Raw genomic sequence first — 9415 nt, 5'->3', positions numbered from 1 at the left:
CGTTGCCCAGCGCCGCCCATATGATCCCCTTCCCTCCTCGGCTGCAGCAGCCCCACGGTGCCATGACCCCTGGTGGGGGCGGGGGCGGGGGCCCTGGCCTGCAGCAGCACTACCCCTCAGGCATGGCCCTGCCCCCAGAGGACCTGCCCAGCCAGCCGCCAGGCCCCATGCCCCCCCAGCAGCACCTGATGGGCAAAAGCATGGCCAGCCGCATGGGCGACGCGTACCCCCCAGGCGTGCTCCCCGGGGTGGCATCAGTGCTGAATGACCCCGAGCTGAGCGAGGTGATCCGGCCCACCCCGACGGGGATCCCCGAGTTCGACTTGTCCAGGATCATCCCCTCGGAGAAGCCAAGCAGCACCCTCCAGTACTTCCCCAAGAGCGAGAGCCACCCCCCCAAGGCCCAGCCCCCCAATCTGCATCTCATGAACCTGCAGAACATGATGGCGGAGCAGACCCCCTCCCGGCCCCCCAACCTCCCGGGCCAGCAGGGTGTGCAACGGGGGCTCAACATGTCCATGTGCCACCCTGGACAGATGTCCTTGCTGGGCAGGACAGGCATGCCCCCGCAGCAGGGCATGGTGCCCCACGGCCTGCACCAGGGGGTCATGTCCCCCCCGCAGGGCCTCATGACCCAGCAGAATTTCATGCTGATGAAGCAGCGGGGCGTGGGGGGTGAGGTCTACAGCCAGCCCCCCCACATGCTCTCCCCACAGGGCTCTCTCCTGGGTCCCCCGCCCCAGCAGAACCTCATGGTGTCCCACCCCCTGCGGCAGCGCAGTGTGTCTCTGGACAACCAGATGGGCTACCTCCCGGCCCCGGGCGGCATGGCCAACCTGCCTTTCTAGCAGGCCCGGCAAGGGGCTGGAGCTGGGGCCATGTTGCAAATATGATAACCTTAAAAAAAGTTTCTTCCCCTCCAGTGTTGGGATGGCCTGGGTCAAGGGGTGGGGTGGAGGGGGCTTGTGTGGGGAGCGGCATTTGTGGAAACCAGATGTGCTGGCAGCTTAGGGAGAAGTGGCAGAGTGGGGTGGGGGATCGGGGGGGTGAGTTTGGTTCCATTTTGGCCGCCAGGACCGCCGCTCCCCTTCTCCTCCCGAGTCCTATGGAGCCTCTCCTGTTTCTCTGCACCCACCCTCTTCAGCTTTGCTGTCCGAGTCCTGTGTCCCTGTATCCCTGTATCGAATCCTTGGCCGGATTGGAAGGAGAGAAGTCTCCCCGTCCTCTGTTTCCCCATCCCACTGCTCTCTCCTCTTGGCGCTTCACTTTCCTCCTCTTGGTTTCTCTGCCCTCCTCCACCCCGTCTTTTTCCTTCTGTCTTCTGCCTCAGTTCCTCTCCCTGCTGTGGCTGACCCCCTCTCCCACCCCAACCTGCAGGCGGCTGGCCAGGTGGGCAGGCGCCAGCTGTAGCTGTAAATAGAGCGCTGCGCTTTTGTGCCGGTTTGTGCGTGTGCTGTATTTCTGTGTTTGATAGAAGTCACTCAGAAAAAAAAAAGGATAAAAGAAACCCTCCCCGTGCCCCGCACCCCCGCCCCTTCAAATGATTGCCCCTTCCATTTCCCCTGGACCCAGGGGCACGCAGTCTGACACACCTACCCGCTGCAGGGCAGTGTCTCTGGGTCCAGAAAGGATGCCATTCCCGTGCCCTCCTCCAGCGGTGAAATGACATAGCTACCACCCCCACACCTAAACTGAGGTCAGACCACCTTAGGCTTCCACCTGGTGGGCCCCAGCAGGGCTGAGGCCTCCCAGGGCGGCAGCCTGTCTGCTGCTGAGCGATTCAGGAGCGCGCGTGCAAGTGCACGCGTGTCTGCCCCACACAGGCGACACGGGGGTCCTGGCTTCCCAGCTGTGGCTGTCTGGTGTCCCCTGCTGCTACATCTTAAGCCAGAACTTGAAGTCCTTGGTCCCCAGTCTGGGCTGAAGGAAAGAAGGACGAGGCGGAGGCTGAGTGGGAGGCCCCCCGGCGTGGAGGGGGCCATGAGGGTCCCCTGCCTGCTGCAGTGGCTCCGGGCCAGGTAGCCCCCAGGGCCCCAACTCTTTCCCCAGGCTGCCACCTACTTCCTATCACCAGAGGAGGAAGGAAAAGGGTTAGGCCCAGTCAGTCTCCCTCCCTCCACCTGCTGAGGACAGAGTAGAGAAAGTGTTTGGCTCAGAGCAGGGCCTCTGCGTCTCTGCCTCCTCCGCGGTTCACTGGCACGGTCCCTCTGCCCAGAGCTCGGGGCTCCCTGCCCGCCCAGGCACAGCCACTGCCTTCCAGTCAGCCCCCGGCCCTTTCCCAGAAGAGCTCCCTCCTCCTCTGGTCAGAGCTGAAGCCATACACAGTTGGGTGTTTTGCCCCCACCTTGGCCCCAGGAGTAAAACACTTCTCCTTTTCTCACTTCCTTTCTTGCCTTGTGAGGTGGCGGGGCAGTTCCCTGGCTGAGGCCTTCCGTGCCCGCCCCCAGGACCCAGGGCCATTTCTCGGCGAGGGGTCTTTTGCCTGTCCCTGGCCTTCCTGACCCGAGGGGGCCTGGTCTCCCGTCGGCAGCTGTGATACAAAGGGAATTTGTCCTCGCTTCTCCCAGTCTGGTGCTGTCCTCAGTCCCCCGTCGGCCAGGTCAAGCGCTTCCTCCAGGGCTGGCTGTGGGCTCCTGCCTCCCCAGCCCCTCCCCGGGGACCAGGGCCCGGGGCTCTGGGTTCAGGGGCCATGCCCCCCGCCCCGCCAGACGTGTTCCCTCCCTGTGTCCAACCTGGGCCCCGTGCCCTTGAGCCTCCCACCCCTGACCCAAGACTCCCCAAGCTGACTCTTAAGTGTTTCCTGCCCAGAGGAGAGACGGGTCAAACTGAAAAGGGCCTGACGCCCTCCCCCTGCCCCACTCGTCCCACCTCTGCCACCAGACTAGCTTTCCAAGGTGAACTCCACAGGCCAGCTTCCCTCCATCCGTGGCCACACCCCCAGCCATTTTGTACCATTATATAAATATATATTATAAATATAAATATATAAATACAATATGTGAAGACATCTTCGTTTTTATTTTGAGACAATTTTTAGGCTTGTTCCGGGGCTCTCTGTGCTGCCTGTACTGTATTGACCTGTTTTATAGGTGCCTTTTTATTAAAAAGACAAAATTAAACATCTAGTTTCTTGCTTTCTTCTTTGATGTCTGGCTCCTCCATTGCCCAGCTTCCTACTGGAGGCTGGGAGGAACAGGGGACCCCAGGGTTCTCCAGTGTTCCATGGTGAAGACAAGAGTCCCCTGGGTCATAGATCTAATATTCCCTGCAGAGAGGCTTCTTAAGGACCTCCGCTGACGGGCTTAAGTGGGCCTGAGCAACCAACGTGTGCCCTCGGCAAGTGCGGGAGTCCCTGATGTCCCATTCTGGTCAGACCAGAGGCCAGGGTGTCAGGCAAGGGGGCAGGAGCAGGACTGGCACGGAGCAGCTTCCTCCGGTTCCATATGAGTAGTACCCTCTCGGGACAGGGCTCAGCTTCCTGGAGCCTGAGGACTTCCTTGCCCAGGCCTGCTTGTCACACTGCCCAGCCCAAGGGGGTGCTCCTCGGCTCTCACTGAGGCACAGAAAGATGACCCGGCCTGCAGGCAGGGGGCTGGATGAGATGACCCCCAGGGACTCTAAATCTGTCTCCTCAGGAGGTCTTGCTCCACCAACTCTTGGCTAAGTGCCCCCTCTGCTGCGGCTCCAGGGGTTTCCCTGGCAGTGTAGTTTGTGGGGAGAGGGGTGGGGGGAACGTATCCATCTCCTTCCCCATCAGCTCCCACACCCACCAGGGCCCTGGATCATACTGGGAGCTCTCTGCCCTGGGCAGAGAAGACAGCTGGCTTTGGTGAAGATGTGTGCCTCCTTGGAGTTGGGGAAGAAGAATCTTTTCTTTCCTTGGTTGGGTTCCTCTCAGCTGTTCTCACGTCTTCTCTAGGACGCTGGCTTGTCTCCGAGGGTGCCTGGAGTCTGCCCTGAGTCGGTAAACCTCCCAGGGCCCAGTGATGTGGGGCTGCCCCAGCGCCATTTTCAGCAGAGCCAGGCAGCCACATGGACCGGGTCAGCCTGAGCGTTCCGCCTGGTCAGAACACCGCAGGGCTGGTGACCTGAAAGAATGTCTGGGCTTGTTAGTCACTGAGACATGTCAAGGCCACACACGCTCTGTTGCCAGCTGACCTTTCTTTGGCTTTAACCTCCATCCGACCCCTGGTGCTCAGCTTCTAGTTTCTTTTGGCAGGTGAGGTGGGAGGAGATGCGGGCGGTTGTGGAGGTATGTGGTCCATAAGATGACAGACCATGTTCTGGAAGGGGAATGACTTTCCCTATTGGCAGGGGCAGAGGTAAAAGTTGTTCCTCGAGCTCTGGGTGGTTTAGATGAGAGAAGGCAAGTGTGGTCCTCAGCCCGAGGGCACAGGTATCCTTGGCTCTGCCTTTGGGATCCTTTCCCCTCCCCGGACCCCAGCCTAGATGTGAGCCTGGGAGAAGAGCTGGCAAGGATGTACTGGAAGGAGGGGTTGGTTCCGCCAGCTGCCCTGTATGAGGATACTGGCCAAGGCAAGCTCTTAGGATCTCAGCTCCTGCGATGCCAGCGTCACTGCCTGCCCCGAGGAAAGCTGAAACAAAGGGGAGGGGGCTGGGACCTAGAAGGTGGTGAGGGAGGTGGCATTCTCTGACTCTGAGAGGCTGCTCTTGCGCCAGCTGGGGAAGAACTGGCAAAGGGAGGCAGGGCCCGGGCAGCCCAGCTTGGTCAGGAGCCGTGACAGGTCACTGCGGAATTTCACGCCAGCAAAGGTATAGAGCATGGGGTTGAGGCAGCAGTGGGCCAGGCCCAGAAACTCGCTCATGGTGATGGCCATGGAGAGATAGCCGTCCAGCTCACAGCTGCTGCCCAGCATCTTCAGCCTCGCTAGGGTGTCCAGGAAGATCACGACTTGGTAGGGTGACCAGCAGAGAAAGAAGACGCTTGTCACCAGGATGGCCACCCTGACCGCCTTCTGCCGCTGAGGGCGCCGCTGGGCCTGGCACAGCCTGTGCACCACCCCAACGTAGCACCAAGCCATCACCAGCATCGGCAGCAGGAATCCTCCAATGTGGTAGAGAAAGCGAGAGGTGAACCAGGCGTTGGTTTCGGCTTGGTTCTCCTGGGAGAAGGTGCAGTGCGGCAGGGAGTCATTGTAATGGGGTTCACTGACCTTGGCGAAGAGGATCTCCGGCAAGGCAAAGAAGAAGCCGGCCAGCCAGATGGTCGCACAGGTGATATGGATGGAGAGGAGGCGGCGGTGGCGGTAGGCATGGACGGCGTGGACGATGGCCAGGTAGCGGTCCACGGCGATGCAGGCCAGGAGCAGGCTGCTGCAGTAGAAGTTGATCTTGTGCAGAGAAATCACGGTTTTGCAGAGGAAGGTGCCCAGGACCCAGCCCACGGAGCTCTCGGCCACGGCGAAGGGCAGGATGAAGACCAGGAGAAGGTCTGCCACCGCCAGGTGAAACAGGAAGGTCTCAGTGGAGCTGCGCGTCTGCCGGTGACGCTCCAGGATCACCAGGACCAGAATGTTGCCCATCACACCGAGGAGGAAGATGAGGCCATAGGCCACGGGCATGAACACGGCCTTGAAGGAGGTCAGCAGAGGCCCCTCGACGGTGAGGCAGAGATGGTTTTCCTTTATGGGGGTCTCCGTACTGTCATTGTAGCTCCCTAATTCCTTGTACTTCAAGGACAAGGAGACAGGAGAGCAGAAACTGAGAACCAGTCTTTCCTCTCGGAGAGGGATCCTGACTCCCTGATAGAGTTATCCTGTTCCCCTCTCCCGCCAACCCTGCAAGCTAACTGTTCTTGTCCCTGTGCCTCCAGGCCGCCCACGGATCAAATCCCAGTTTCCCTTCATGTTCCTCCAACAAATCACTTTGCCTTTTCCAACTTTATTTTCGTCTGTAAAACAAAGACTAAAGAGGGAACGTGGCGTGGGAATATGAACTCTGGAGGGCTGTGCACCTGTAAGTCATTTCTCATTTCTGAGTCCTCAGGTGTGGAAGGCTGAAGGCTCGGAGGACTGGGATCAGGACTTCCATTTGGGGAATGAATCTGGTTGGGATAAGGAGTTCCAGTTCTGGACAGGACAGAGGGCACTAAAGCCTGCGTGCGTGTGTGCTCAATCGCTTAGTCGTGTCCGACTCTTTGTGACCCCGTGGACTGTAGCCCACCAGGCTCCTCTGTCCATGGGATTTCCCAGGCAAGAATGCTGGAGTGGGTTGCCATTTCCTTCTCCAGGGGATCTTCCTGACTCAGGGATGGAACCTGCATCTCCTGTGGCTCCTGCATTGGCAGGTGGGTTCTTTACACTGAGCCACCTGGGAAGCCCTACTAAAGCCCAGGATCCTGCTGAAGGGCTGAATGCTGATATGGGCTGTTGGCTTCCTCTCATTTTGTCCCCTTTTTCCTGAGTGCCTTCCTTATAACTGAAATTGTTGTGGGAGCCCCTTGTTTTGTTTAACATGCACAACAAGCTCAGGTATGTAATATCTGTTTCACCGATGTCTTGCTAGAGAGCGGGTCTGCTTGAACCCATGTTGATGTAACTTCCACTAATACACGGCAATGCCTGGGCTGCCCTGCCTGCTACTCTGCGCCCTTCCCACTTCGGAAGCAGAGGGCCCAGAGGCAGAGGAGAGTGATAGGAGGAAGTAAGGGAGGCACAGGGGTGGTGGGGAGTGGGGGTGAGTATCTGCGGCAGGGGCGATGGTGTGGGGGCCTGGGGAGGCCTCCAAGTGAAGTGTGCCCACTCTGTTTCCGGAAGCTCACTCCTCCCCCCTCCCTGCACCCCCCCCCTCCCCCGCCCTGCCAGCACTCAGGTTGTTTACTGAGCAAACCGCAAAGGAAGGCAGGGTGCCTGTTTTCATACCTTTCACTCACAGCTGTCCCCCTGCACCTGCTCCTCCTCACTTCCCAGCTCTGTTCTTCCTACCCCTCCCCTAACCAGACCCCCCTCCACGGCATTTCAAAACCACTTATAACCAACTTATGTGGGCTCAAAAAGACATTTCTAGAAATGATGAACCCCTGGGAGAGAGAGGATGGGAGCAGGGACTCGGCACCCAGGCTCTGGGTGCCCTCCTTCCTGGAGAGTGAGGGTCCCCCCACAAGCGGGGGTCACTGCTAGCCAGGACCCCAGCTGGGGGTCATCCACTCGCTCTCAATGGTGGGAAGGCCCATTCCCCAGCCTGGGTCTTTCCTTCTGGTTCCTGGGGCAGGTGGTTCTGGAAGAAGGGGTTGGGGGGATACATAAGTTTAGTGGCAGAGCCATAGGCTCGCCCGGACCAAAGCTCTAGCCCTTCTTCACGCTCATGCTGAGGTCTACTGTCTCCCCACAGTCCCATTCCCACTAACTTCTCCACTCTTGTCCAGCTCCTACACAGAGGGCAGGATGAATTTTCCAACCCACGAACCTCATTACATCAGTGTCCTGCTTAAAATCTTTTACTGTTCCCTGTTACCTCTAAGCAGTGATTTTCTTATGTTATCAGTTTAATACTTAAAAAATTTATTGGAGAATAGTTGATTTAAAATGTGTTAGTCTTATTTAATAGCAAAGCAAATTATAAGAAAAAGTCATGTTTGGAATCAAGTTCCTCAATAGAAGTTTGGAAGACGCCAACATCCATGCATTCACACAGCAGACTACAATGCAGCACTCAAAACCAGATGAGGTTTATCTGTATGTTCTCTTAGGGAGAGATGTTCACCTTACATCACTCAATTTCAGAACTAATTGGAGGGCATCCCATAGGGGATGAGTCCATAACTTTCTTTGCAGGCTTTACCAGGGATGGGGTGGAGGCCAAGGAGAGAGTCTCCTTGAAACCAGGACACCCTTGTCTCATGTAGCGTTTGACATACTAGATTTTGTTTAAGAATATGCTTTTGCTTTCATTCAAAAGCCATAAGCTCGTAGTGCCAGTGTGCCAAGTCACTTTAGTCATGTCTGACTCTTTGTGACCCTCTGGACGGTAGCCCGCCAGGCTTCTCTGTCCCTGGGATTCTCCAGGCAAGAATACTGGAGTGGATTGCCATGCCCTCCTCCAAGGGATCTTCTCGACTCAGGGATCAAAACTGTGTCTCGTGTCTTCTGCATTGGCAGGCGGGTACTGCTAGGGGCACGTGGGAAGTGGGGTGAGGTCCAAACGCCCCTACAGGACCTCTGCATTGCTGCAAAATGTATATTTCCCTGACCTTTCAAACCTTATCTCTTCCTCTTCACAGCTTTATTCCTCTCCAGGTTCATCGTCCTCCTGACTGCCTGCCCCCATCACTCCAATATAGTCCTGTGTCTAAAATTCTTCCTTTTGCTGAGGAGTCTTTTCTTGCAAAAGCTTACCTGTTCCTATGCTTTTCTCAATGCCCCACTCAATCCCACCTTCCTATGTCCTTCCTAACTCTTCTGTTTGGAATTATTGGGTTGGCTTAAAAGTTTGTTCAGGTTTTTCTGTACTATTTTATGGGAAAAGCTGAACAAACTTTTGGGCCATCCCAGTCCATTCTCTCTTCTTTTGTCACAAGTGCCTTTATTACATCACTCAGGCCGGGATGTCCATGGCCTCAGTACAGGGCAAACTCCTGGAGGCAGGCCTTCTGTGTCCCCCTTACAAGGCCATGTATTCTGCACATGCTGGATGGGCTTCAGAGAGCAGTTTCGAAAGAAGACCAGAGACCCTCATATTCCAGGACTTCAAGGCAGTTCCTCTCTGTGCCCCAGCAGAGACTCAGACACTCCTCCTTACCCTTCTTCAGGTCTTGCCTCCTTCCAAAGTTCTTGACAGCCTCAAGCCTATCGAGTTCTCTATCCATACTGGGAGCTATTTCCAGCATCGTCATTGACTACAACCCTTTGATTTATCCTGAAATTCAGCAGGAGTTAAGGAGAAAGCAGTGAGATGAGCTGTCTTCATGCAGAACAAAGCAATGGAGACAGAAGCAGAGGTGCAGGGTTTGGCAGTCAGTGGGACTAGGCTGGACTCCATCTACCTCGTGGTGGGAGCCTGGCAGTCCCACCGCCCAGCGGAGGGCTTCAGTGCAGCCAGCCTACCTGGCCCAGGACCACTCAAGACCTGCTGGCTAAAGCATCTAGGTTGACGGGTTAAAGTCAACACAGAGAGACGTGTCCCTTGGACTCCAGAGCCCCCATCCCCTGAACCAGGTTTAGAGAAGGATGGCTGGGGTGGGGGGATTGGGGGGAGGTGCTTCCCAGGTGGCACTAGTGGTAAGGAATCCGCCTGCCAATGCAGGAGATGTAAGCGACCTGGATTTGATCCCCTGGAGGAGGGCATGGCAACCCACTCCAGTATTCTTGCCTGGAGATTCCCATGGACAAAGGAGCCTGGTGGGCTTCAGCCCATGGGGTCACGCAGGGTCCGACTGAAGCGACTTATCACGCACACA

The 9415-nt window shown here is 57.0% G+C and overlaps 2 protein-coding genes across 3 annotated transcripts in view; one reads left to right on the top strand and one right to left on the bottom strand.

Moving 5' to 3' along the window:
* Positions 1–3114, top strand: part of BCL9L (B-cell CLL/lymphoma 9-like) — a 28349-nt gene extending 25235 nt beyond the window's left edge. Inside the window, exon 12 of the mRNA XM_010830650.1 lies at positions 11–3114. Coding sequence (XP_010828952.1) covers positions 11–848 — 838 coding nt within the window. The 3' untranslated portion in view covers positions 849–3114. The remainder of the gene's footprint in view (positions 1–10) is intronic.
* The window catches only part of CXCR5 (chemokine (C-X-C motif) receptor 5), a 13922-nt gene continuing 7507 nt past the window's right edge, over positions 3001–9415 (bottom strand). For both annotated transcript variants that reach the window (XM_010830436.1, XM_010830435.1), the window contains one exon: positions 3001–5690. In XM_010830436.1, coding sequence (XP_010828738.1) covers positions 4623–5690 — 1068 coding nt within the window. In that variant the 3' untranslated portion in view covers positions 3001–4622. The remainder of the gene's footprint in view (positions 5691–9415) is intronic.

Source organism: Bison bison, unplaced genomic scaffold (genome assembly GCF_000754665.1).
Source record: "Bison bison bison isolate TAMUID 2011002044 unplaced genomic scaffold, Bison_UMD1.0 scf7180017864518, whole genome shotgun sequence".
In the NCBI taxonomy this organism is placed as follows: domain Eukaryota; kingdom Metazoa; phylum Chordata; class Mammalia; order Artiodactyla; family Bovidae; genus Bison; species Bison bison.
The sequence above is the reverse complement of the archived record's forward strand: the minus strand, read 5'-3'. Positions and strand labels throughout refer to the sequence as shown.